Source organism: Microcebus murinus, chromosome 6, assembly GCF_040939455.1.
Source record: "Microcebus murinus isolate Inina chromosome 6, M.murinus_Inina_mat1.0, whole genome shotgun sequence".
NCBI lineage: Eukaryota > Metazoa > Chordata > Mammalia > Primates > Cheirogaleidae > Microcebus > Microcebus murinus.
In genome coordinates, this window is record NC_134109.1 from 68471742 (window position 1) to 68499341 (window position 27600).

General features: G+C 51.5%; 1 protein-coding gene across 1 annotated transcript; it reads right to left on the bottom strand.

The window, feature by feature from the left end:
- Positions 1 to 5841: 5841 nt before the first annotated feature.
- Positions 5842 to 26894, bottom strand: NYNRIN (NYN domain and retroviral integrase containing). The gene is made up of 9 exons (XM_012756023.3): positions 26782 to 26894; positions 26429 to 26642; positions 16873 to 17531; positions 15206 to 16747; positions 14283 to 14413; positions 14039 to 14135; positions 12011 to 12112; positions 11710 to 11811; positions 5842 to 10531 (listed from the first exon to the last, which is right to left on the bottom strand). Exons 2-9 carry the CDS (start codon positions 26624 to 26626, stop codon positions 7657 to 7659), a joined length of 5706 nt encoding a protein of 1901 aa, XP_012611477.2. The 5' UTR covers positions 26627 to 26642; positions 26782 to 26894; the 3' UTR covers positions 5842 to 7656.
- Between the last annotated feature and the right edge of the window lie 706 nt (positions 26895 to 27600).

The following is a 27600-nucleotide window of genomic DNA, read 5'->3' on the forward strand; positions in this document are numbered from 1 at the left end:
GGATTGCTTGAGCCAGGAGTTTGAGGTTGCTGTGAGCTAGGCTGACGCCACGTCACTCACTCTAGCCTGGGCAACAAAGCGAGACTCTGTCTCAAAAAAAAAAAAATAGAAAAAAAAAAAAAAATCAAGGTGTAGGCAGGATTCCCTTCCTTACTGGAGGGGAAGAATCCACTTCCAGACTCATTTAGAATTCAGTTCCTTATGGTTGTAGGACTGAAGTCCCTCCCTCGCCCCACCTTTGAGCCAGCAACAGGTGGAGTCCCTCTCTGGCCTACCCTTTTGCCACACATCTCTGACTTCAGTGGACAAAGTTCCATGAGTTTAAGGATTCATGTGATTAGATTGGGCCCACCCAGATAATACAGGATAATCTCCCTACTTTACAGTCCATGACCTGAATGGCATATGCAAAGTCCCTTCTGCCATGTAACATAACATATTCACAGCTTCCAGGGATTAAAGTATGGACATCTTTGGGACATCTGCATATCATAGTCATTAAATTTAAAGATGACATCATATAGAGAAAGGGCATCCAGTTATAATACACGAAATGCATGGAATATGGAGGGCTTAAACAATTCCCATGATATAAGGTAAATACCAGCTCAGGTTTTAATCATTTTAGAAGGTGAACTAATTTCCAAGTCCCAACCAAGAATTCACCATTTAACAACCCAAAACTTGATCTGCGCTGAGATAATATTCTTCTTTTGAATATTGGTCCAAACTGAGATGATGTCCATTTCTTGGATCTAGAAACTCATTTTTATAATGAGTTTAAGTGTAGGTGTCATAAATTTTATAATCCTTCTAATGTGTGTGCTTTACCAAAATGAAGCTTTTAGAGAAGCTGACCTATTAGACTGGTGATTAATTGAAATATTTAGGAGAATTTGATTAAGTTTGTAATCAATGTTTAAATAATTTGACTTGTTAAATATATAGATTTTGATTTGTTGGTTATATAGTGTTTAAATGTTTATACAATTTTTGCTTAAATAGGTTTATGAAGCACATAATTAAACAATAAATAAAGCATACGTGGTGGTGCTAAGTGTTTCTCTCTAGGTTCCAAAAGCTCCTCAGACTTTATGAATCCTAAGAATAGAATCTAACTGTCCACTTCCCCTGTGCCCGTGTCCTGGCAGCCGATTACTACAGAGAAAAGTCCTGTTCATGCAGGATTCACCATGGATCGAAATTCATGTCCTCAGCCACACCTGGTCCTCAATATTCCAAGCACTTCTCTGGTTTCCTCTACAAGCTTCTTTCCTCATCCTCCCCAGGATCGAACCGCAGCCTTCTGCTCTCTCCTTAAACCTTTGCCCCACCAACTCTACCCCACCGTCAGCTGCAAACAACCTCCCTTTCTACCTCACTAACAACACAGAAATGCCAGGCACGAGCCCTGCCCACCACACACCCACAAACTCACCTTCCTGCCCATCTCTGCCTCTTCCCAGCTGGCTGGGCGGGAGATGAGTTCCTCCTCCTGTCAAGGCAGCTATCTTATTCCTCCACCAGCCATGGATCCCATTTCCTCCAAACATACTCTTGTCCTTTCCTCTCTACTCACTCCTTCCCTTCAGCAGTTAAAAGTTAAAGAGCTCAAGTCTCTTAAATCTAAAAGAAAAAACAGAAGTATGGAAATATTGTAGATACAGTTACCCTCATCTCTGTATGCCCCTGCAGCTCCTTAGTGTCATCTGCAGGAGTCTTAGTGCAAATGTCTGTGGGTGCTGCTTGCTCACCTCTTAACCAGCAGTGGATCACAGCCTCCACTACTCCACCTAAACTGCCCTTGGCCATCACTCACAACTTCCGTATCACTGAAGTTGACAAACACTGCTTCCTAATTCTCCTGTTGCTCAGACTCTCCATAACATTTGCCCCTGTGACCACGCCCTCCTTCTAGGAGCCTCTGTGCCCCCACTTCTCTTGCTTCGTTCCCTGGGCTTCCCCTCCACCTCTCTGCCCACGCCCCATTTCTTTTTCAGGATCTTCTACCTCTGCCCCTCTCTTAAATGCTGGCTTTCTTCAAGATTCCACCCTAGAATTTCCTTGGTACTAACACAGCCTCAAAAGCACAAGTGTCCATCCATATGCCAATAACTTACACGTCATTTTTATTTTTTTTTATTTTTTTTTATTTATTTATTTATTTTGAGATAGAGTCTCACTTTGTTGCCTAGGCTAGAGTGAGTGCCGTGGCGTCAGCCTAGCTCACAGCAACCTCAACCTCCTGCCTCAGCCTCCCAAGTAGCTGGGACTACAGGCATGTGCCACCATGCCTGGCTAATTTTTTCTATATATATAGTTGGCCAGTTAATTTCTTTCTATTTATAGTAGAGACGGGGTCTCGCTCTCACTCAGGCTAGTTTTGAACTCCTGACCTTGAGCAATCTTCCCTCCTCCGCCTCCCAGAGAGCTGGGATTACAGGCATGAGCCACCGCGCCCAGCCCTACACCTTGTTTTTATCTCTATCTCCCTTCTGGCCAGGTGCAGTGGCTCACGCCTGTAATCCTAGCACTCTGGGAGGCAGAGGTGAGCGGATCGTTTGAGTTTAGGAGTTCGAGACAAGCCTGAGCAAGAGGGAGAGCCCATCTCTACTGAAAATAGAAAAATATTAGCCAGACAACTAAAAAATATATATATAAAAAATTAGCCGGCATGCATGGTGATGCATGCCTCTAGTCCCAGCTACTTGGGAGGCTGAGGCAGGAAGATTGCTTGAGCCCAGGAGTGTGAGGTTGCTGTGAGCTAGGCTGACACCACGGCACTCTAGCCCAGGCAACAGAGTGAGACTGTGTCTCAAAAAAAAAAAAAAAGAAAAGAAAATCTCCCTTCTAAACTTCAGACTCATACATTGGATATTCCACCTTAACGTCAACATGCTAAAACCTGAAATTACAGTCTTTCCTCCCTAAATCTGTTCTCCCTCCTTCTACTCTGTGTCTGTAAATGGAGTTTCCCTGTTGCCCAAACCAAACACCGACCATTATCCTTAATTCTTCCCTCTCCCATAACCCCCATGTTCAATCAGTCGCATCCATAGTTCCCCACCCATTGCTTTCTTTCCACCTACTCTGGCTCAAACTACCAATCTCTCAGCTAGATTTCTATAAAAGCCTCCTAACTGACCCCTTGGCTGCCAGTTTTTCCCCCACTCAATGCCTTCTTAACGCTGGGGTTGCCTTAGTGACCCATCCAGATGAACTTCACTGCTGAAGCCCTCGAGGGCTCCCGGTGGCCATGAAAATGAAATGCGGTCCCTCACAATCCCACCCCTGTGCGCTCTGCTGCTTCATCTTTCACCATCTATTAATGCAAGCATGTGGAGACCTAGGAAATAGCACCATTTATTAGCTGAAGGGGAAAATGGCACTCCTTGGGAAAAGAGAGTATGGCATTTGAGCCAAAATTTATCAGGACCAAGAGAATGGTTCTTAGACCCAAAGGAGGTAAAATCAGTTTTAGTTTGTAAATCATCTTAATCTGAACAAACTAAAATGGAAAAATCTGAACTGACACTATATAATGCATTAATAAAAGAGAGGCCATAGGTTGGGCGCGGTGGCTCACGCCTGTAATCCTAGCATACTGGGAGGCTGAGACAGGCAGATAGCTCAAGGTCAGGAGTGTGAAACCGGCCTGAGCAAGAGCGAGTCTCTACTAAAAAAAAAATAGAAAGAAAAATAGAAAGAAATTAATTGGCCAACTAAAAATATATAGAAAAAAATTAGCCAGGCATGGTGGCACATGCCTGTAGGCCAAGCTACCTGGGAGGCTGAGGCAGGAGGATCGCTTGAGCCCAGGAGTTTAAGTTTGCTGTGAGCTAGGCTGACACCATGGCACTCTAGCCCAGGCAACAGAGTGAGACTCTGCCTCAAAAAAGAAAAAAAGAGAGAGAGAGAGGCCATAGATTGGGAGGATAACAACAAATTGAATATACTTGCATGAGAGGCAGTGAGTGCGGTGGTCAAGACAGTGGGCCCAGGAGACAGCATTCAAATCCAGCCTGTCACTTAGTGGCTGCATAGGACCTTCAGCGAGTTACTTCACCTCCCCATGACTCATTTTTTTCATCTACAAAATGGGAGTATTAATTGTATCTACCCCATGGGGTTGGAAAGCACTTAGAACAGTACCTGGCAGTGCTCAATATATGTAAATTACCATCACCATATGAATTAATAAACCAATTAAAACTTGTGCATGTTCCAGGGATTCTTGGACAATCTTTAAAAAGCAAGTAGGATGTTTGTTTTGTTTTACTGTAGCCATTTACCGGTTATGATGTTTCTGTCTTCCAGGTGCGTTCACTTTTATTCATGAACGCAGACTTAGTGAGTCACTGCTAGGAGAGCAATGTATAACAAGGCTTAGGTGGTCCCAGCCTCACCAGATAATTTAAGTAAGTTTTCACGTAGGAACGGGATGTTCTCTATCTTTATAGTTTGCATTATGTCATGGGGGTGTCTGTATACTGGCTGCTTTGTAATTTCTCTGGTAGATGTTTGGGAAGCCACCTGCCAGCGCCCCAAATGAGAAGGAAAAATTGTGGTGCATGTAAACAAGAGAAGCAGTAACTGGTAGTCTACAGTGACCCTGGTGCAGGACTGTGGACAAACCCATCCAAAAATAGAAGGAATCTCAAATCTCTGCTCAGACCTCGTAGATTGTTCAACAGCAAAGAAGAAAAATCTTACCAGCAGAGGGCTCAGAAGCCAGTGTGGGTAAAATCTGTTGCTTAAAGTAATCTAGAGAAGAAAATAAAAGGATTTTGCCAAGCCACCTTTCTGATGAGGCTTCCACTTTAGAGTTCTGAAACTTTCACTCGCTAACCTGTACTAAGAGCGTATGTATTACTTTTGGTGAAGGGGCTCAGGGAAGACCTCTCAAGTGACATGTGAGTGAGACCCAGGCCCCTGCATCATGGGCTTCTAGGCCATGCTGTTTTCCTTACCACCCTGTACTGTACCTGTTGGCTGAACTGTCTGACTGTGTGATCCAAAGGGGTAGAGACCACGTCACTCACATTACCTGTTATCCATCCCACACCTAGACAGAGTCTGGCACATAGTAGGTGCCCTATAATGAACAATGGTGTGCACATGAACTGGAAAGTTCTCAGAAAGGACATTTCCCTCCTGCCACCCCATAGAGTCTGGGCAGGTAAGAACGGCTGCAAAAAGCAGAGGCATAAAGTCAGAAAGCTCCGCCAGAGTTGGGACTCTGAGCCTGCGGGAGGGATGACAGCAAGCGTCCCGAGGCAGGTAGAAGAGTAATGTCAGCTAGCATGTAATAAGGCCTACCCCCCCCCCCAGCACTGCGCCAGCCTCTTCACACAGATTATTTCATGTAATCCTCAAAATATCCCATACGTTAGGAATTATTGCCCTGCATTTTACAGATGGGGAAACCGAGGCCTCAGGAAACAGGCTGCATAGGTAGCAAACACAGAGTTAAGTGTCCAAACCTAGGTCCGTCATGTTTCTAATAGAGCTAAGCTGTTTCGGCACTAACGCCATTCTCCAGAGCCAAGCATCATTCATTTTCGTGCCCACCCCACCCTGCCCACTTCCAAGACATGGAGTAGAAAGGACACGAGCTTGGAAGTCCAGAGCCAGGGCTGTCCTTCCAGCTCTGCCATGAACCAGCTGTGGGCCCTTAAGCATCACTCTGCACCCTGGTCTCCTCATCTGTACAAGAAGAGCTTGGGCCAGATGATCCAGACCTTAAAACCTGCAAGTCTGTCTGGGAAACAAATAGCAGCCACAATTGCCCCCACCCTCCCATAATTAAGCCTGAAGCTTGAAAAAGAACTGTACATCGGCTCCAGTTTGATTCGTTTATTGACAAATCAAATGAAAAACAATTTCACTTAAAAGGAGGTTATAAGATCATAAATGTAGTGAACAGGAGGAACGTGTATGGCACCAGGGAGGAAGGGTGAGGTTACACATCCCATTACAGGGGGAGCAGGAAGAGGAAGTGAAGGGCAGGGGAGGAGGAGGAAAGAATAGCTGCTACAAACTCCACAGCTCACCTTTCATCTTCTCAGCTTCACCCAATCATTCTTTCCTAGACAGGGTTAACAGCTGGAAATGGTTTAAAGGCAACATCCAGGTAGTTGTCTATAAGATTCAGGAAACAGGGAATAGGAAGGAATGGGGGTACAAGTATCTCAAAGGATTCTCTAACTTAAGCATGTTGCCAGAACGCTTTTCTTGGGCGCGGGAGTCAGGAAGCTTGGCCACCAACTAGCTGTGTGACTTTGGGCAAGTCGCTTTCCCTCTGTGGGCCTCTTTGCTGTAAAACAAGCAATTTGGACTTGATGGCAAGTTCTCCTTTGGCTCTAGCACTCTGGAGAGCCAAGTGTTCTGGCAACCTGAGCTAGGCCAGGAGACTGACCCAGCTTCTGGAGAAATGAAACTACGCAGCAGCCTAGCCAGCGACACAGGCCGGCCCTTACCTGAGCCTGCGTGTCCCACAGTGGCAGCAATTCAGAGGGGTGAAGGTAAGTGCACACACCTACAAGAAACTCACTCTCATGGCAGAGAATGGCTGTGAGGGATCCTGGGTTTTGCTCTCACGGAAGGCAGATCCAAGTACTGGGGGGTGATCCAGACAAAGCAATCACACACTCTGTAGGGCCCAGGGTCTGGGGTGCGGTGGAAGTGGAAGGGGCAGAGGGCTGTGGGCTTTGGGATGGGGGTTGGGAGGCAGAGCCATGCCAACAACTTGCGCTATGCCAGGCTCTCATTGCAGACGCCCTCCCCCCAAAACAGGGGCCAGGGCCCCTTGGTCTAGTAGAAGCAGCTCTTCAGGTAGAGATGCCACACTTGGCATCAAGATCCTTGATTCCTATGAGGTCAACACCACCAAAACAGGGGGTAGGAGTTGTCTCCATTGGCTGGAGTCAAATGAGGTAGGCAACTCATTTCCCCTCCCCCCACCCCCCCAATCACCCATGCTGACAAGTGGGTGGCTCGTGGCTGGCCGTCCTCCCACTCCAAGCCACTGCCCTCAAGGCCCAGGAGGATGGCCAGCCCTTCCTTGACAGCTGGGCAGGCTGTGCTTGGCTGGCTTAAGAAAACTGACTGTGAGACTGAGGGGACAGTTGCCTCCCCCCGGCCCACATGAGCTGTGACAACTCTAAGGGCAAAGGGTCCCCAGATGAACAGTCTGGGGGAAGGAGCCCACATTCGAGGTTTCTGTTTCGGAGAGGACTGTGGTTCTAATTCTGAGGTCTGGAGCCACACTGTCTCATGGTTAAGACACTAAGTCGGGGAAGGGGACGGGAGGGTGCACACACCATTGCACACCTGCGTGTGTGTGGAGGGGGAAGAGGATACTTGGGGAAAAGACACTGAGCCTGGCCTTAGTAGGTGGGCTTCCCAGTCCCCAGTGTAGAACTGCCAGGGTATATCTGACAGCCTTTGGCAAATTCTCCAAATATCCCAAACTGGGGATGTTTCCATAGGGACACTGGTCCCTAGTTCAAGGCAATTCAGCAAAGCTTCACGAAGCAGCTTCTCTACAAAAGGCACGACTGAGGGCCCCCAAGGGCTGAGAGCACTGCAGGGCAGGGGGAGGCCTAGCAGCAGAAACCCAGGACCCCCGGGGTGGTGCTCCCCCACTGCTCCCGTTCACTGCTCCAAGACCTTGAAGGACAGGGGTGTGCCACTCTTGGCAAAGGCCTTCATCAGACTGCTGGGATAGACGCACCCCAGCTTCTCTGGAGTCGGGAAACCCCACACTCTGTACAGAGACAAGCTCAGCCGGTCGCCGATGTAGAAGGGACCCACCCATTTGGCACTGCTACCATTCCTGGGAAGGGACAGCAAGAGGACTTGGTCACCCACGTTCCACTCCTTCTCCTGGCTCTCCCGCTTGAAACGCCTGTTCTCGGCCTTCTCTTCCGCCTTGTCGGCCACCCTCCAGTGGAGCTCCAGCAGCTCCCTAACCAGCTGCAGCAGGAAGATGTCCATCTTGAGCCCTTCAATGTTTGCACTGCTCATCTCCCACCACAGGGGCTCGGCCAGCCTCACCTCGCCCCCAGTCACGACCCGGAATGGCGAGGCGTCGGCGGAGGAGGCCCTGAAGGCCAGGTGTAGCAAAGGCAGGGAGGCGGCCCACTTCTTGCCATGCAGGAAGATGAACTCCTTGAGGGCCCTCTTGAATTCCCAGTAGGCGTCTGAGCTCGTCAGGCAGGGGAACTGGAGATTTCTACTCAGGGAGGTCACCTGGGCTCCCAAGGCCAGCCCGCAGCTCACGAGGACATGCCGGGCAAACTGGGGGCCCTGGGCTGCCTCCAGCCTCATGGGAACACCCCACCTTGCAAACACATGCTGAAGCAGCACCTGGGCCACGGCCTTGTGCGTGTAGGGCTTCAGTGGGAACGCCTCCACCCACCTGGTGTTGGGGTCGGCCACAATAAGCACATGCTTGTGGCCCTCCTCACTTACGGTGATCGGCCCCACCACCTCGATCTGCAGGCTCGACCAAGGGGCAGTCGACCTGAGGGGCCACACGGACTCGATAACCTTCAACTCGCTGCCTATGAGATTTCGGGGGATGCAGTACAAGCAGCTCCTGCAGTACTGTTTCACGTGCTCCTGCATCCCGGGCCACCACCCCAGCAACCGCAACTTCTTGTAGGTCTCCTCAGGCCTCTGGTGGGCCCCCAAGGGGACGTCATGGACAGAGAAAATCAGGTTTCTCCGGAGCTGCCTCGGGACCACCCAGACCATGGGCTGCTTATCTCCCTTGAACATAAGCAGGCCACTCTCCTTGTCGAGGCTGAGTGAGTTAAAGGCAGAACTGAAGGGCGAGGAGTTGGGCGGTTTCTGCCCAGCCTGCAGCTTGGCGATGATATCAGCCAGGATGCTGTCACTCAGCTGCAATGCCAGCAAGTTGGGCCTCCTGCCCAAGGTATGTGGAGTCACTAGAGGGACTGGCACATCCTCTGGCAAACTCCACCACTCCCCACCCCCCTGGGCACCCTGCTTGGCCAGGGTGTCCACTGTCACAGCAAACAGAGAGCCCCGGTAGGAGGTCCGGTAGATAAATGGGGGGGATGAGAGGCCAGAGGTGAGGGATATGATGTAGGAGAGCAGGCTCGGGTGAGGCAGCGGGGCTCCATCGGAGGACAGGAAGCCCCGAGCCCTCCAGAGGGGCAGGAGCTCCCAGAGGATGCTGAAGATCCAGTTGCAGTGAGTGAGGAAAACCACTGGGAGCTGGGACTGGCCAAAGCGCTCCAGGCCACAGGCCACAGCTGCCAGGTGGGCGTAGGTTGGTGTGTAAGGGGAGCAGGAGAAGGAAAGAGAGACAGGGGGGCTGGTAGGAGACAGGACATAGAGACCAAAGCCGGCACACCACTCATCCTCACGATAGAAGCAATAGCCCGACATGTGGATACAGACAAAAGTGGACAGATCGGAAAAAGGGGGCAGAACCTGGAAGAAACGAGGCATTGAGGAAGCAGGCATCAGCAGTTGGTTTTCCCTCAGCAGCCCCTGGAGAAGGGTCAACTCCAGGGCCCTCTTGCCTTTGTCCTGTACCAAGAGGGACCATCGGATCAACCAAGCTTTGGAAACCCTGCGCCCCTCCGGTGCCTCTGGGTCCACAGAGGTTCGGGAGGCATAGGCAAGGTCCAGGACCACCGGGGTGTCTCCGATACAGTGGGAAAAGTGCTTGAGGGCCCAGGCCACGGCATAGGGGCTGTCTCCCCCGGACTGGGGGCCCTCGCTGTCCTCATCAGGGAGGAGGGGCTTTGAGGTATAGGCTACGGGGTGCCTCTGCCCTGAGTGCTCCTGCTGGAGGATGGCCGTCAGGGCCACCTGGCTCACCGTCACCTCCAGGAGGAAGGGCAGCTGTGGGTTGGGGGCTGTCAGGCAGAGGGCGGACACCAGAGCCCGCTTCAGGGCCAGGAAGGCCTTCTCGTGCTCCCAGTCCCACTGCCAGTCTGGCTTCTGCTTGAGGAGGCTGTGCAGGGGGCCCACCAGGGCTTCGTAGTCAGGGATGACCTCCTGGTGGGAGTCCATGAACCCCACAAAGAAGGAGAGTGCGGTGAAGTTGCTGGGAACAGTTAGCTGGGCCAGGTGGGTGAGAACCTGCTGGCAGGGAGCCTTCCCATCCCAGGGGATGCCCAGGTGGGGAGCAGCCACCCCTGGCAAGAGATCGATGTCTAGGGCTGTGTCGGCGGGGTCGTGGAGGCTGAGGCACTGGAGGATTTCCTCCGAAAAGGAAGGGCATTCTACTCCGAACACCGACGCTAGGGAAGAGTCAAGGTCATCCTCCTCGGCCATCTCGGCCATCTCCTGCATCTCCTGCATCTCCTGCATCCCCTGCCCCTCTTTCTGCTCCTCGTCCTGCCTCTCCTCCTTCTCCCTGACTTCCTCCATCCTGGGCGGGCTCTCCACGGGCTTAGGGTCAGCATCTTCACTCAGCTTGGAGGCGCTGGCTGAGCTGGGAGGAAGGGTCTTCCACACCTTCAGGAAGTTGCCAATGTCGGTGTCCAACCTACACCAGATGAGATGGAAGAGGGAGGGGGCAGCCCCACCCGACAGGTCATTCCAGGGAAAGCTGCATCTGTGGAAACCCCACAGAGCCTCGCCCATTCCTAAGTGTCCTGAGACCAGGCCAAGTGCCCACCTGCTGCAAGGCACAGGCTCAGCTAGGCTGGGCCACAAAGGCTTCCCCACATCCTGCATGTGCCAACCCTTAAGTATAGAGTCATCTATGCACTAGAGGCTCATCAGATCAAACCTCACTGACCAAGTGACACTTAAGCCAGTCTTAGGCCAACAGTTTATAAGAGATGACTGGTGACTTCCATCCTGACTGCAGGATGAGCAATCCAGAGGGAGGTCAACAAACAGAAGGAAAGCCTGGCAAGGGACTTGAGAGGACACAACAGACAAACCTTGTCCACATCACTTTTTTCCAAACTAGTAAGATGAGACTGGGGGATCTGGCCCAGGAAACAGTGCTGTGCCCAGAAGGTCCTGGGGCCAAGGTGCCCTGCTGGGCATAGGGAACTGGAGGGTGGACAGGGAGGTGGCTCAGAAGTGGTGGGGACCAGAGGATCTGAGTCACTGCAAACCAGTTCTGCTGGCACCAGAAATGTAACCTTGGAATAGTCACTTGCATCTCAGATTCCTCAACTATAAAATGAGGGTAGTGGTCATTTAGGTCTAACTCAAGTTGTGAGGTTCAAATGAGATAATAAATATGGAAAAAGTCCTACTTGGTATATAAACTCTGGACACAACTCGCCTTGGACACAAAGAAACAAGAATGAGCTGTTCACTGCAGTATTAGCACCAACAGCATGAAATGGAAATAGCCAAATGGCTCTCAACAACAGGACAGATACATCTGTGGGGTCCTCATGTAATGGAACACGACATGGCCATCAAAGTGAGCTACATGAATGAGCATGGCATACATCTAAAAAACTAATAAAACATTGAGCCCAAATCCCAGTTGTGGAAGGATACGTATAGTACTAAAGCATGTGTGTAAAATGTTAAAACTGCTGTAAGTGCTTAATGGATGCATAAACGTGGGAGAAGCATAGAAAAATATAAAAAGCCAAATCACTCTCTGTTCATTATTAAGCACCAGACAAATGTTGGACAACACTAAGGGAAATTTCTGGTCAGTCCCAGGAGGGCCTGGGAGGCCTGACCTATTACCTGTTTGGCTTCCTCAGAAACTCATCTAAGGTGGGGCCGTCACGGCCCAGGGGGTCATCTGGCACCATGAAGAGATTCCCCGCAAAGGTGAACGGCAGCAGGCTGGACCCGGGAGAGAAGAGGCACAGTCACAGATAAGCCCCATGGCCACCTGGCATCTCGCAGGGGCTGAGGCCCACATCTCCACAGGCGCCAGTGAGCACTGCCCCGAAGCCCCTTTCTCTGGCCCAGCCTCTCCCCTGCCAGGGCTGCCCAACATGCAAGGGGAAGGAATGGCTCAAGCCTCTGGGAGAAGCCTTACCGATCTTTGATCAGCAGTTTCTTGGAATTGTTCATCAGGATGTGAATCTGCTCATTGGTCACGATGATGCCATCTGTCTCCTCTGCCAGCTTTACCATGAACCTGCGGGGAGAGGGGCAGTCACTAACGACCAGTAACCAGCCCCTCATTTCCTGGGTCCTCTGGGAAAATGAACTTGTAGCTTCACATTGAAATGTGTCAGACAAAAAGACTGCCCTTCCTAGTCAGGGAGCCAGGACCCCAGAGCCCATCCCCTCCTCTGTGCAGCCATCACCAATAGCCCCCGGAAGGGTGAACTTGGATGCACACACCCCCAACTGTATATACAAACACACACCCCTATTACACACATAGGCACACACACACATGCACACAGAAACCCACATACTCGTCCACATTCACACTTGCCTATCTACTGACTCAGGTTTTCCATCTTGCAAATCAGGGATAAAATATCTACCCCATATTGCTTTAAAGATTAAACTGAATGAGGCTAGGCGCGGTGGCTCACGCCTGTAGTCCTAGCTCTCTGGGAGGCCGAGGCGGGCGGATTGCTCGAGGTCAGGAGTTCGAAACCAGCCTGAGCAAGAGTGAGACCCCGTCTCTACTATAAATGGAAAGAAATTAATTGGCCAACTAAAAATATACACAAAAAATTAGCCGGGCATGGTGGCGCATGCCTGTAGTCCCAGCCACTCGGGAGGCTGAGACAGGAGGATCGCTTGAGCCCAGGAGTTTGAGGTTGCTGTGAGCTAGGCTGCCTCCACGGCACTCACTCTAGCCTGGGCAACAAAGTGAGACTCTGACTAAAAAAAAAAAAAAAAAAAGATTAAACTGAATGAGATAATGCATTTATGTGTCTAGCTCGGTGCCTGCCACACAGCACAGCATACATACAAATACTCCATTATAATTCTTCACCAATGCACAACATTCATATACATGCCAAGACATACATACATATGTATGTCCACATATACAAAACACACACCTGAATAAATAAATTCATTTTTCCAAGGGTCACCTCTCCTCTAAAGAGGGCTGTGACCAGAAAAGAAAGCAAGGGCTACCTACTTCCCAGGATCCTGGAAGATTTGTATCCGGCTAGCCCAAGCATGCTATTCCACAAGTGCCCAGCAGAGGGGACTTCCGCAGGAAAGCCATTTTCCTTCAAACCCAGGCCTGAATTTAGAGGCACTTAAAGACTTTACCCAGGGGACTAGCTCTACAAGAAGGGATGCCTGAGCTGCCCTGACCAGCCCTTCCCAGGCCTGAAATCTGGGTGGGTGCCAAGTCTTGGGGAAAGTGGGGAAAATGGAACTTCTCCCTGCCTGGCATGGAGGTGCCTAAGTGAAGCTAAGACCTCTGTCGGCCGGGCATCAACTCCAGCCCAGGACCAGCGACTATGGCAGGGTCTTCCCTGCCCCTAAAAGGCAGAGTCACAGGCTGCCCTGTGCACACTGGTCCCACAGCCCTTCTGGGGAGTGAGTGCTTAGGACTTACAAACAGGCAGGCACTCGGGGTTTCGGTGGAGCAGTCCTCTCCATCCCCAGATCCCTGCCCAGGGCTCCCTCTACACACACCCACACACGTACCTCCCCAGTGCTGGAGCTTAGCAGGAGGAAAAGCCTTAAGCAGTTCCTGGAGACATGAACTTCAACCCAAACTGACACCCAAAAGTCTGGGGTACCTCTGACACTCAAACCATGAGGAGTCAATCCAAAGCAGTGGGTGTCAGCCAACAGGCCGTTGGGGAAGGAAGCCTGTTAACTAGGGAAATGGCGCTCCAGAGTCCCCAAATCAGTCCCTTGGGGCTTCAGTAGAGCCAACCTCGAGCCCTCTCCTCACTGGTGTCCTTCCCTCTGCCTGCGGAGGGCCTGCCCCCCCCTTCATCCCCCTGACATGCTGGCCTCCACTTCCCTACAGAGGATGGGGCAGGACTCTACCTGACACACCCACCAGGCCCAACCCGCTGTGCCCTGCAGCAGGAAGGCCTGCGGCCCGCACACCTGTAATCGGCCCACACACCTGTAATCGTAGGTGGTGATCTTCTTGCCATTCTCGAGCTGGGAGGGAGTGATGGAAAGCATCTTGAGTGAGTGTAGCTGCGTCAGAAAGTGGCTCTCTGGGAGTGAAAGGCAGAAGACGGAGATGTCGGAGGAAGGGCTAAGTGGAAAAGGCCACAGTGGGGTGGCAGAGGGTCGGGCCAGCAAGGCAGGGAGAAGACAGCCTGGTGACCCTGGAGAGGCTGGGCAGGCAACGGGCACCTCACCTCTCACCCTCCGGTTCTTCTTCAGCTGCCAGGTGGGTACAAACACAGTGACCTCTCGGTGTCCCCGGTTCCAGAAAAACTGCACTGCCATGGCAATGCCTCGGCAGGAGAAGAAGTGCTGGAGGCCATGGCTGTGGGGACGCGAGACAGGAATGGCTCTTCTTGACCCCCACCCCCCACCCCAGCCAGCCTGGGGCAGCAAGCAGGTACCGAGACACCAACGATCCCCTTCTCCCTTCCCTCCATCCTCAGACATTCTGAGAGCACCTGCTGGGTGCAGGACGCTGCCAGACACTGCGTGTGTGTACACACGTGTAGGGGCATCGAGGGCAAGAGGAGGAAATCAGCCCCTACACGCAAAGAGCTCATGACATGAAAGCAAACAAAGATTCACTGACCGCTTACTGTGCGCTGGGAGTGTGCTCAGCACAGGTAACTACCGTGTGTCACAGTAAGCAGTTTGCATGTATTTATGTTAACATCTCTACATAGCAGGGAGGGAAATCTCTAAGAGCCAGCACAGCCAGGAAAAGCTTCAGTGGGGATCTGTGCCCTTGAAGTTTGGGCTAAAAGTTTAAGAGCCGGCCTGGGAAGATCACGGGCCTTGGCAGTGGACAGATCTGACCCAAAGGCCAGCTGGGCCCCTTGCTGGCTCAGGGACCTTGCATAAGATTCCTCACCTCTGGGCCTGTTTCCAAATCCATCAAAGAGGGAGAACAGAAAGCTACCTTCGCACGGCCACCATGAGGGTTCAACGCACACCACCTGGCATGCAATAGCCACTCAACGGGGCCACTTCCCCTCCACCTTTTCCCCGTGTCACCCACATGAAGGTCAGGAAGGGATACCCACACTCCACCCCCCAGGGACACCCCCCCAGCTCTCCAGCACCCCCAGCCCACCCCATGCCCGTGGCTACTCACACCATGGCCACGCTGCTGCCGTCAATGACCACTCGCCGCAACCCCTGGTTCCCAGGTTCCTCTGACAGGTTCAGCTCGAAGGGTGTATTCAAGGCCTCATGGTACCTCTGGAAGCTGGTCACTGTGCTGTTCGCCTGTGGGTGGCGAGGCGACTGCCTCGGGGCCCCCTCCCAAGGAGCCCCCAGAAGCCCTTCCATCTGAAAGCTGTGTTTACTGCCAAGGGCCGAGGTGCTGCTGGGCTGGGGACCCTGCCTTCCTCCAGCCTCCCCCTGACCCTTCGGTAAGGAGGCACTACCCCTTGATGAGAGCTGGACCTCACTTAGAAGTTTGGCCACATCCAAGACTGACCCTGCACCTGTGGACGCCTTCTGAGCTACAGGCGTTTGGGTAGCTTTAGAGGTTTTGGGGATTGCATATGCTTTGGGAGCTGCAGGTGCTTTGGGAGCTGTAGACCTTTTCTTAGCTCCAGATCCTTTTTGAGCTTTGGGTGTTTTGGGACTTGCAGTGGATGTTTTCCCTGCAGGCATCTTCTGAGCTGTGGGAGTTTTTGGAATCGTGGGCACCACTTGACCTGCCGATGCCGGTTGACCCACAGCTGCTTTTTGAGCTGTGGGCACCACTTGAGCTGCTGGCCTTGTTGGAGCCGAAGGCACTTCGGGAGCCACAGGCTCTGTGTGCGCTGCCGGCGTCATCTGGGCTGTAGGCACTTCGGGAGCTGCAGGCAGCCCTTGAGTTGGGCGTGGGTTCTCAGCTTTGGACACTGCTGTAGCCACGGGCACTTTGAGCATTTCAGGCACTGTTTGAGCTTCAGGTACTGACTGAGTTGTCATGGGCTTCCCTTGCCCTGTGGGCGGCGCAGGAGAGGGTCTCTCCTTCAGATCCTTACAGACCAACTGCATACTACCTTGATCCCCAGGCTCACCTCCGATTTGCAGTAGTGGTGTAGAGGTCAAGGGTGGCTCTATCTGAGGAAGTCCTGGGCTACCTTTGTCCTCTACCCCCGAGGCCCCTGGGACCACCAATAAACTCATGACTTTTGAGGGGGTCTCTGGCCTCGGGCAATTCTGCAGTGCTACCTCTCCTCCCAGTCCCCTAACTGGTTCGCAAGCTGAGCTTCCCACACTGGGCAATGGAGTCAGCTCCTTCTGCTTCCACTCCAGATTTAAGGGCAAAGGATTCTGCCCTGGCAGCTTCAACTGAATGGGACCCAGCGATCTCTGCCAGAAGGAGAAATTGAAGCACGCCTGGGACAGCAGCCAGGCCAGGTGCAGAGAATGCAGCTCATTGATCCTGCAAAAGGTAGCAGCAATAGTCCCCGGCCACAAGGGCCCAAGGACTGGCCCAGGGGTCCAGACCTTCCAGGGTGGGCACACACCCAGGGCTGACACTGGAGGCTGGAAGGGGAACTTATCTTCTACCCTCGGGACCTTCCTTTGCTGCAACAAGAGTTGTGTGTGGTTCGAAGAGTCCTGGCTGCTGGTGGCTTGCACAGGCCCGTCCTCTTGAGCACTGTCCGTACTGTTTTGGTCGTTGGAACCAACCCTGGAGGAAGCCCAAGTTTGTTGAAAAGATGGGAAGGCCACTTTGGTCCCAAACTACCACTATTTCCTTGGGGTGGGGGAGCATGGGTAGGGTGAGGGAAGCTAGATTGGTTTTCAAGAACTTACCGTACCAGCTGGCTTGTGGCCACCTGCTGTGTGCTCTGCACTGGGACCAGGGATGCAGTGGCTCCCAGGCTGATTAATCTCTTCGACTTTTCTGGGCTCCCATTCTGGAGGGGCTCCTCCTCTAGCAAGGGCCCAGGACTTTCTCCCACGGACACCATGGCTGGGCCTTCCTTCTGCTGCAGGGGAGGGCAGATCAGGGCCTCCGGCTCGGAGTGGGTGTCGGAGATGCTGAAGCGGCCGAGCCACTCGATGATGTCCTCCTTGCCCGCAGCATCTCGCACCAGGCTCAGCAGCAGCTCCTGGACCGCTGGGGGCAGCTTCAGCAGGTCCCCTGCATACTGGTCACCACGGATCCAGACCAGGGCCCCAAAGGCCCGGGTCACCTCGGCCTCCCAGATTCCCCGGGGGGTGAGCAGAGGGACAGGGCCCCAACGCAGACGCCCCACCAGCTCCTCCAGCCAGTTCTGGGTCATGACGAAAGACTCGGTCAGCCCTCCCACCATCAGGGAGCCAGGGGGGCCAGGCACCAGGTAGGCCAGGGTGCTCCAGCAGAGGCAGTCCAGGAAGAGGCCCTGGGCCCCAAGGAAGGCGCAGTGCAGAATCGGCGGGTAGCGAACCTCCTTCCACAGCTCCGGGCTGCACAGGCCCTTCAGGTACTCCTGGGCACAGTGGGGAGAGCACAGGGAAGTCAGCCCTGTAGGGGCCTGCTAGTGGCTCTGCCCACCCCACCCAGAAGGCCAGCCCCTCGCTAAGCATGTGTCCTCCCCATGAGCCAAATGATTCCCGTGGCCAGCTGCTCTGTCCCCAATCCTGCCCCTCACACACCCATTTCTTCCCAGGGAACACTGACAGAACAAGAGAGGCCTGACAGTGAGCAGGCATGTGCTTTGGGCTGGGATTGGGGATATGGTGGCTCTCAGGCTGGTTAATCTCTTTGATTTTTCTGGGCCCCTATTCTGGAGGGTCCCCACCTTCAGGAAGGACCCAGGACTCTCTCCCACAGACACCATGGCTAGGCCTTCCTTCTGCTGCAGGGGAGGGCAGATCAGGGCCTCTGGGTGGGGAGTGGGTGTCCATGGGAGAGAGTCCTGGGCCCTGGACTTGGAAAGAAGTCAGGCTTGGAGTCCAGGGACCTGGTTCTAGCTCCAACTTGACCTCAGTCGATTAGGTTAATTGTGGGAAATTTATCTTCTTCTCAGGGCCTCAGTCTCTTCACCCATAAAACAGGAGGTTAAAACTAGATACTCCTGCCGGGCGTGGTGGCTCATGCCTGTAATCCTAGCACTCTGGGAGGCCGAGGCGGGCGGATTGCTCAAGGTCAGGAGTTCGAAACCACCCTGAGTGTCTCTACTAAAAATAGAAAGAAATTAATTGACCAACTAAAAATATATATAGAAAAAATTAGCCGGGCATGGTGGCGCGTGCCTGTAGTCCCAGCTACTTGGGAAGCTGAGGCAGGAGGATCACTTGAGCCCAGGAGATTGAGGTTGCTGTGAGCTAGGCTGACACCACGGCACTCACTCTAGCCTGGGCAACAAAGTGAGACTCTGTCTCAAAAAAAAAAAAACAAACAAAAAAAAACTAGATACTCCTGAAGTCTGGTCCTCCTCTGGCATCCCTGAATTGTGTAGCAGGTACAGGAAAGTGGTTGCACACTACTGAGTACCCACCATGTGCCAGGAACATATGTGACCTGGGCCCAGTTATTTATCACCCCCACCCGTGCTTGTATTTTCTCATCTGTAACATGGAAATGATAACAGTTTGTGCCTCATTAGGCTACCGTGAGGCTTCAGTGAGTTAGGAAGCAGGAGGTGCTTAGGATGATGCCTGGCGCTGCCTGTTCCCATTTTGCAGGCTCAGGGGGCTGTGCAGCTTGCCCAAGGGCACGGAGCTACAGAGTGACTGGGCCAGAACAACAATTCATGTCTGTCTGAGTCTGAAACCTCCTCTGGCTGACTGCACAGTGACTACAGGGTAATCCTGTGGGATTCTGGCTTAATCTCCCTCCAGAAGGTCTGTAGCACAACCTGTACCTGTGATCATAGTAACTCTGTTGCCCAAGGGGACAGAAGAGGAGATAAGCCACTAGGCTAATGTCCACGGAAACTCTGCAGATACACACAATGGCTAACCAGAAGGAAGGCCTCTGCCGCTCTGGGCAGACCAAGACCTCAAGTTCACAGGGCTCACACACACATTCTTTGGCAGTGGCTGGGATGGGAGAAATTGGGGTTCCTCTGCTCTATGGCCAAGTTCCACCAGCATGGCCCCAGGAGTGCTCCCTCTTAATCAACCAACCCATATGGACTGCACACACCCTCATGTCCCTCCACATCCCATGGCTTGACAGTCATCCCTCTTCCTGCTTTCCCCTGACGGTTCCATTAGCAAAAAAATGCTCCACTTTGGATCTCCAACAGCCACCCTGAAGACTACCCCAGTGTCTCTGCTCGGTACCCAGCCATCCCTCCCTGCTCAGGCCTATGCTCACCTCTTCCACCTGGCCCAGGCCACAGACCTGCATCCCTTCTCCAAAGGCCCTGAAATACACCCAGGTCTAACTCCTTTCAATCAGTCCCAAACCAGCACAAAACCTGATGGACATCCCAAGCCAACCCCTCCCACTCAAACCTCAGCTGGTTCCATTGCCCAGCAAGGGTGGTCGACCAGGTGTGGGATGACTCTCACAGACCTTAACAAGTACTCCCCACCATGTGTGCCCGACACTCCAATGATGTGGAAACCATATACAAAAATGAGCCTGGGCAACATAGCAGGACCCCATCTCTACAAAAAAATTAAAGATTAGCAAAGTGTGGTGGCACATGCCTGTAGTCCTAGCTACTTGGAAACCTGTGGCAGGAGGACCACTTGAGCCCAGAAACCTAGGAGTTCAAGGCTGCAGTGAGCTATGATCGGACCACTGCACTCCAGCCTAGATGACAGAGCGAGACCCCATCTCTTAAAAGAAAACAAAGAGATGGTGGTTTTCTTTCTCTTTCTGCAAAGACCTTAGAATATTTATTTTCAGTTAATGAAACAGTTGTTCCATCAACTGTCTAATACTTTAATTAAAAGATATATAGGAACTGAGAGAATATTTAAAAGAATACATCTGAATTAATATTTACGGAGAACTTATGTGCCGAGGACTTTACATACATTATCTCATTTATTCCTCCCTTGGCTCTATAAAAAAAAATCACCATTATCCCCATTTTAGATGAGCAAGGCCACATGTCCATGATCACACAGATAGTAGGCTGGATACTCAGGCACTCTGACTGCAGTCTGAGGCCTTAACCATGATGCTGTCTATACTGTGGAGTGAGAAAAGATAAGGAAACAACAGGCATTTACAGCCCTGAAAATACCTGGGCACAACTTTTCTGCCTGTGGCCCACCCAGACTTTATTTTTCCAAGAAGAGAAAAAGTAAAGAGGAGGCAGGAACAACTGGATGGATAAATGACACAGATGAATAGTAAAAGGCACACAAAAAGAACCACGTATTTGTAAAAATATATTGCCCGATGTCCTATAGGACCTTTGTTGACTTTTAAGTTAGATAAACACATTAACACCAAGTACTTTAATACTGTTCTGTTCCTAAGGTGCCTTATTACTTAACACCTGTCTTAGGATTCTCCTTTCTTCCAAGTCAGTTATCATTTATTGTTTACTTTCCAGAACCACCCCATTTACACTACAGAATACCCAAAAGGCTCAGAAAATGACAGCACCAGGAAACTCTGGAATTGGGCATGAAGGGGAACATGGAGAAAGGCCAAGTTCTCTGAGGAGCAGTTAGATCCAAAGGCCCAACCACCCCCAACACACACACACACACACACACACACACACACACACACACACACACACGCTGGGCAAGTACTTCCTACCCTCTAGAGGTTTATTCTCTAGGGAGTGGAAAACAACAAAGTCTTAGGATTAGAGGTGGACACTAGAGAGTGTGAGTATTATACCAAAAATGTAGAGGAAGAAAGGAGGGTCAAATGATGTATACAATGAAAGCTGAATGAAGAGAAACTCATTCTTCCCATTCAGAGGTTTAGCAGCGAGACTCTGACCCTTCAGGCTGGAGAACAGAGAAATACGTTCTAGAAAATCTAGCTGTCCCAAGAGCAAAGACCTAAAGATGATGACATGGGCTCCCTAACAGACAGTACCCTCAAATTTCTGTACAGTCAAGCCGAAAATCAACAAGCTTTGCCCACAGCCTCAGCCCCTGATCAGCTTTTCACTCTTCATCATGCAAAGCACATGAGGAGAACTTCTAATGTGAAACACTGAGACCAAACTATATAGGGGGCAAAATAGCAACCTGAAAGAGGAAAACCTAGGCAGCCAGAAGAAAACTTCAAAAAGTCTACTACTATCATTATTCTCCTCACAGAGACAACAGAGAATATTATTAATAGTACACACTGAACAAGAATAGGATATTTTCTTTTTAAAGAGAGAACATAAGTGACTTTTAGACATTAAACATATGATGGCAGAAATGAAAGACCCAAGAAAAAGGTTGGAAAATAAAGTTGAGAATATCTTCAGAAAGCAGAGCAAAAAGTCATAGTTTGAAAATAGGAGAAAAGGCCAGGCACGGTGGCTCGTGCCTATAATTCTAGCACTCTGGGAGGCTGAAGTGGGAGAATTGCTCGAGATTAGGAGTTCAAGACCAGCCTGGGCAAGAGTGAGACCCCCGTCTCTACTAAAAAATAGAAAGAAATTAACCAAACAACTAAAAAATAGAAAAAATTATCTGGGCATGGTGGTGCATGCCTGTAGTCCCAGCTACTTGGGAGGCTGAGGCGGAAGGATTGCTTGAACCCAGAATTGCTTGAGGTTGCTGTGAGCTAGGCTGATGCTAAGGCACTGTAGCCCAGGAAACAGAGTAAGACTCTGTCCAAAAAAAATAGGAAAAAAAATAAGAAAAGTAGAGGCCTTCCAGAAAACTCACCATGTGAATAGGAGTTCCAGGGGAGAAAGCACAGGGGAAGAAATCCACAACAAGATAGTTCCCCCAAATTTCCTGGATCTGAATAACACAAGGGTCCAGGGAGAAGGGCCCATGAGACCAAGAGCACCTGACAGTGGATGAAAGCAGACCCACTCGAACGGTCTCTCAGGAAGACCTCAGAACGTTAAGGAAAACCACAAACTTCCAGAGACAAAAAACCCATCTTATACAAAGGACCATGGACCAGAATACATCCAGGTTTCTCAAAACCAAGGTGTCAATGGAGCAATGCCTTCATATTTCTGAAGGAAAATAATTTTCCATTTATAATTTGGTACCAGCCAAACTATCAATCAAGTAGCCTTCAGATATGCAACACGGACATCAACCCCAATATTTTTCCTCCTATAAAACCCTTCTCAGGAAGCCAGTGGAGAGCAATTTTCCAGCAAATCAAGGATGGAAACCAAGAAAGGAGATCCAACATAGGAAAGAAGCAAAAACCATCTCCAGTATAATAGTGAAGAAAAATCTCAGAATTCACTCATCCACTCAACAAATCACTATTGACTATGAGCCAGGCAGTGTTTTAGGATGCCCATTGTTATCATAGCAGGCAACTAGTTCAGACTGTAGAGTATGACCCAAGAGACGAGCACACTGAAAGCAGTCAACCAGTCAACAGCATACCCTTTGCCTCTGCAAAGGGTAGTTTCATCTTTTTAACTTGACAAAAGTACTGATGGATGTGCTCCATCCACTCAAGGAAGGGAAAGACATGGAGTCCGGGAAGCAAGGTATTTAACAAGGAAAAAGGCAAAGGATGCCAAGAATGACAGCAAACCGAAGTCTTGGGATGACAGCTGTGCCAGTCTGGGAAGCAACTGACCAGACAGAGGAAGGTATGTCTCCAAGAAAAAATCTGGAATCAAAAGAACACCTTAAAATCAAAAGACACCTTAAACTGATAGATTGGCCTTGTAGACAACTACTTAGAAACTATGAGAAGTTGTAAGAATTAGCAACAAGTACAAAGAAAAACAAGCAAATTGAAAAGCATGGAGTTCTTAACCTCAGTGAAACTAAAAAATTAGAGAGGAAACAACATTGTAGTACACTTCAATGCTTAGATGTGAATGCTATGTACATAGGTATAATGAGGCAATACTAAAGATAGATGTAATAGAAAACTGAAATATAACTATCTTGGGAAGAAAGGGGGAGTGGCACTATAAGGGAGCTAAATGCTCACATACAATAATGGAAAGTAAAAAAAGATAACATCTAAAATTGATCAATCAAAAGATATCAGTATCTACATTTTTTTTTAGAAATGTGGAACTGTGTAAATACCAGAGCAGATATTGTTTATGGGGACGGGTACTGAAGAGGGACAGGGCAGGGAACCACTATGCTGCCTTCTGAGCTTTTTAAAAATTATTGGAATTTTCAGAAAAAAAAAAAAAGAAAAAACAAACAAAAATTATTGAACTTTTTAAATGTGTTATTACTTTGATAAAAAAAAATAAGTTTAAGGAAAAAGAAGGATTAAGTGTCCACAACACAATCAGGTGTGCCAGTAAATGCTTGACAATCAGCCAGGGGTGGGGGGCAGCCCTGATTTGTAGCATCTGCCAATTTCTGTGGTGTAAATACCCTCACCATGGCTGTAACTTCTCCACGTGCTTACAAAATTCCTAAAGTTTTAATAGCGTGTGGATAAGAGCCAATTCCAGCACCCCGCTGACCACAACGAGCTCCCAGGGTACTGCTCACAGCTAGTGCGCTGGCAGGGGCTGGCAGGGACGGGGGCAGGTAGGCTTCTGGCTGACAGCCAAGCCAGAAGTCAGCAAGTCACACCCACATCCAGACAGCAAGTCTGGATCTGGAGCTCCAGATCCCAGTCTCCAGAAGTCACCCTCTCCCACCGCCACTGACTTTGGGGTCTCCGTCACCTCTCTGCATCATCCCCCAAAAGGAGAGAAGTCAACACATCACCTCTCCTCTCTGCCACCAACCCCATCCTCATGTCATTGCCAAGGAGGGCAGAAGGGCTAAGCAAGGCTTGTTCCTGGGCTCTTCTGGTCGTTACTAAAACCCTCTTCTCCACTCGCTGGTTTCAGGACAGAAAGGCCAGCCCCTCCTCCCAGTGTTTGTTTTGCTGCCTGGTAATGTGATTTACTGCAATGTCTTCAATATTTTGTTAAATCCCACTACAACAAAACAATTTTAAAGCGCTCAAGTTTTACAGAGATGTTCCTGGAAAATTAACCACATATAATGAAGAAACACACCCAGCCCCTTCTCCAGAGGGTCCTGTATCCTTCTTGACCCCGCCTACCCTCGGACCCAAACAAGCCACGCCCCCTTTCAGCCCGGCCTCATCCTGCAACCTCCAGTCTTTCAAGTCCTCTCTGCCAGTTGGCCTATGTCCAGTAAGCCTTTATCAAAGTGCCCGATTCTGCATCCCTACAGCTGGGACTGGGGTCAGCCATACCACCTCTGTATGTAGGCCACAAGACATTCCTACATTCGGAAAATGTTCATGTTGCAGACTGTCGGAACTTAGAGAGCATTGGATCCAAGCCTTCCGCTTTATATGCAACGAGACTGAGACTCAGAGAGGGAAAAGGACTTGCTCAAAGTTATACTGCTAGTTATTAACGATAATACCTGACATCTATGCTTGATAGCTCTCCACATTTTGCAAAAGTAATTCAGCATGCATTATTTCAGCTGACTCTCACAACCCCTCCATGAAGTGGATATTATTATATTCCATTTTATAGATGAGAAAAGAGGCTCAAGAGAGGGTAAATTATTTGACCCAGGTCACCCAGTTAGAAGGTAACAAGCCCCAATCTCAAACTCTCTCCACCACACCCCTCTATCCCAGCTGTAACTTGGTGACAATATGTCAAACCCAGATCCCTTAACCCCTGGGACAAATCCTATTCTTTCCGACTTTCCAGTTCTGCTCCAAATCACCAACAATCTCTTCTTTCTGCCCATTCTGCGCTGCAATAAGAAAGGGAGGTACCCAGAATCCCCTTACACTAGGTTACTACTTTCAATAGTGCCTTTCCCAAGGGGGAGACAGAAGGGAATAGGGGGACTGGAGTGGCAATTGGGGGAGCCACTGGTTTCATTAAGAGGGCCTGGATGGGAGCCTGGGATGTGAGGATGCATGGCCTGAAGAACCCTGAAGCAGCAATCCAGGATTTAAGCAAGGAGCTCGGGAGCAGGGCATCTCAGAAAGTGCTAGTCCCATAAAAGGGTAAGCTGTTGTATTTCATAGTAACAGTAAGGTTAAGAACCCCAAAGCCTCCTCTTACTAACCTACCTTATCCCAGCTTCTGAACCTTCTTACTCTCAGGGCTCTTGCACATCTGTTCTCTGGGCAGACACCCTTCCCTCCTCCAGCACCTCTGTCAAACTTGGAAAAACTGCTGACACAGCAGCCCAACAGAGGCTGAGGGAGGAACTTCAAGCCTGCCTGCGGGCCTCAGGCCAAGTACTGAGCTTCTTCCACCCCTGGCCTTGATCAATTAGGATATAGGCATAGACCCAGCAGTGGAAGGCATGTACGCTGCAGGGGGGGGGGGGGAGAAGGTAGTCTGAGGCAGAAGGAGGCTGTGGCATTCCCACCAGGAGAGATAAAAGAAATGAACCTGAGGGAAGAGGTAGACGTTGGGGAGACAGGGGAACCTGGGAGGCCCAAGTGGAGGAGAAGCTTGTGAGAGAGAAGCCGAGAGAGGCATGCTGTGACCTGGCCTGTCCAGTGTCCAGCCCCACACAGCAGGCCCTTTCATCTGAAAGCCCACAGTCCGCCTCCCAGATCCCCACCCAGCTCAAAGGGCTGGTGCCTTCCAGACAGCGCACCCCACCCTCAGCCCCTGCAAGAGGCTGCCTGGGGCATCAAGTGTGTGGAGCAGGAAGCCCAGAGCCCTGGTTCTAGTCCAACTCCCCCCTCCCCCACATGCCCCTACCTCACCCTGAGCACTAAGGTAGGCCCCTTACCCTCTCTGGTCCCCAATGCTTCATCTGCAAAATGCCAAAATCACTCTAGAAGCTTCTTTTAAGGGCCCCTCCAGTCCTAACTCTCAGAGGCTCCAAGGGACAGCCAAGATTTCAGGCGACTTAAAAGGAGACAGAAGGACCTGGGCCCTCTAGAGTCTTGGTAGAGAACAAAGAGGTGTGTTGCAGAGGCCACAGAAACGCAGGCCTTAAGTTGCTCCCCAGACAGAAAAGTGGAGCAGCTGCGGGTGTTGGGTCCCTGGCCATGGAAGGCTCACGGTAGGACACACATCCTGGAGGCTTCTCGGAGCACTTGAGGGACAGAGGTGATAAGCAAAGGTGGGGCAGAAAATAAAGAAGGAACCAAAGAGAAAGAGGAGGTAGGGAAGGAGCCAAGCCTGCAGATCCCGAGAGGCAGGAGGAAGGCCCAGTACCTGCCACTGCCAGATCCAGGTGGGGGGTGGGGGTGGCCTCTGGCGACAGCCTTCTCCCCGGGAACAGGGGAGGGATGGGTCTGACTGGAAGGGATGGGTGGGGGTGGGGAGAAGCTGTTTACCTTGGCTTTGCCCATGTTCTCCCGGGGCCCCTCGAGCTGCAGCCAGAAGTAGGGGGTGTCCGGGCGGCTCTGGAAGGCATTCAGCTTGACCCTGAAGATGCGCTGCACTTGCAGCCGCTGCCGCTGCACCCGAGCCTTCGATTTTGTCTGCACCATGAACCATTCCTGCGCCGGGGGGTCGCCGCCAGAGAGGAGCATGGCTGCCCCGCCCGCCCTGGAAGGAAGGAGACGACAGTGACACCGGGGTCCCAGCGCGGAGGCGCCCCAGCCCCCAGCCGAGGAGCCCAAGCCACGCCCCCTCGGCCCCGCGGCGCGCCCCCGCCTCGGCCCCCTTCCTCCAGCTCCGGACCCACCCGCCGCGGCTCGGGCGCCCGCCCTCCCGAGCTCCGTCCCTTTCGGCGGCGGCTCCCGCGACGAGGTCTTCCAGCCAGCGGTTGTAGCTAGGGGTGGGACGGTCTGGCTCCCGCCGCCCTTCCCTCCGCCCCCAGACTTCCCCAGCCGCCGCTCCGCCAGCCCCTCCTGGATGAACTCTTTCTCCGTCTGCTGGGCAGCTTAAAGGGGCGCGGGAGGCGGAGGGAGGGGGAGACGGGGCGGGGAGGAGGGGGCAGGGAGGGTCCTGGAAACCTCTGCCTTCCACCCAAGTTTTGGGCCCAGAGCCAGCATCCAGGGGTCAAAGTTAATTTCATTCCACGTTCCCCTTTCCCTCGTGGGAGGAAGGGGGAGAAGATGGAGCAGAGGACTGGTTTCAGGGACCCTCTCTTGAGGTTTGGGGCAGAGCTTTCTCCCCTCCCCACCTCACTGCCTCCCAGGCGTCCCCCGGAGAACCGAGCCCTCAGCCACTCCTTCCCTCGGAGGAAAGGGTTAAGGTAGAGCAGGGTGGGGAGCCCAGGGAGGCCGGGGCCTGAGGAAACTCTGGGCTGGAGACCAAGCAGGAAGGAAAGGGTAGCAGTGCTGACTCCCCACCCCCCACCGAAGTCTGGGGACGGCCTGGGGCTGGCGGGCAGCCCAGACCCTCCTGAAGCCCCCCAGGGCTGGAGGGATGGGGAGAGCTGCCAGAGTTTTCAGATTCGAGTTGTTTATGAAAGCCCTTTTTAGCAAGTTTGAGTGAAGCTGTGAGGGGAAGCATGGGAGTGAGAGTCTGGGCAGTAACATGACCTCTGAGGTCTCCTTCA

Coding starts and splice junctions, on each gene's coding strand:
- NYNRIN (XM_012756023.3), bottom strand. CDS start 26,626: ATGCTCCTCTCTGGCGGCGACCCCCCGGCGCAGGAATGGTTCATGGTG. Junction 14,414..15,205: donor GGCAGCAGCGTGGCCATGGT/GTGAGTAGCCAC, acceptor GCGTCCCCACAG/CCATGGCCTCCAGCACTTCT. Junction 14,136..14,282: donor GAAGAACCGGAGGGTGAGAG/GTGAGGTGCCCG, acceptor TTTCACTCCCAG/AGAGCCACTTTCTGACGCAG.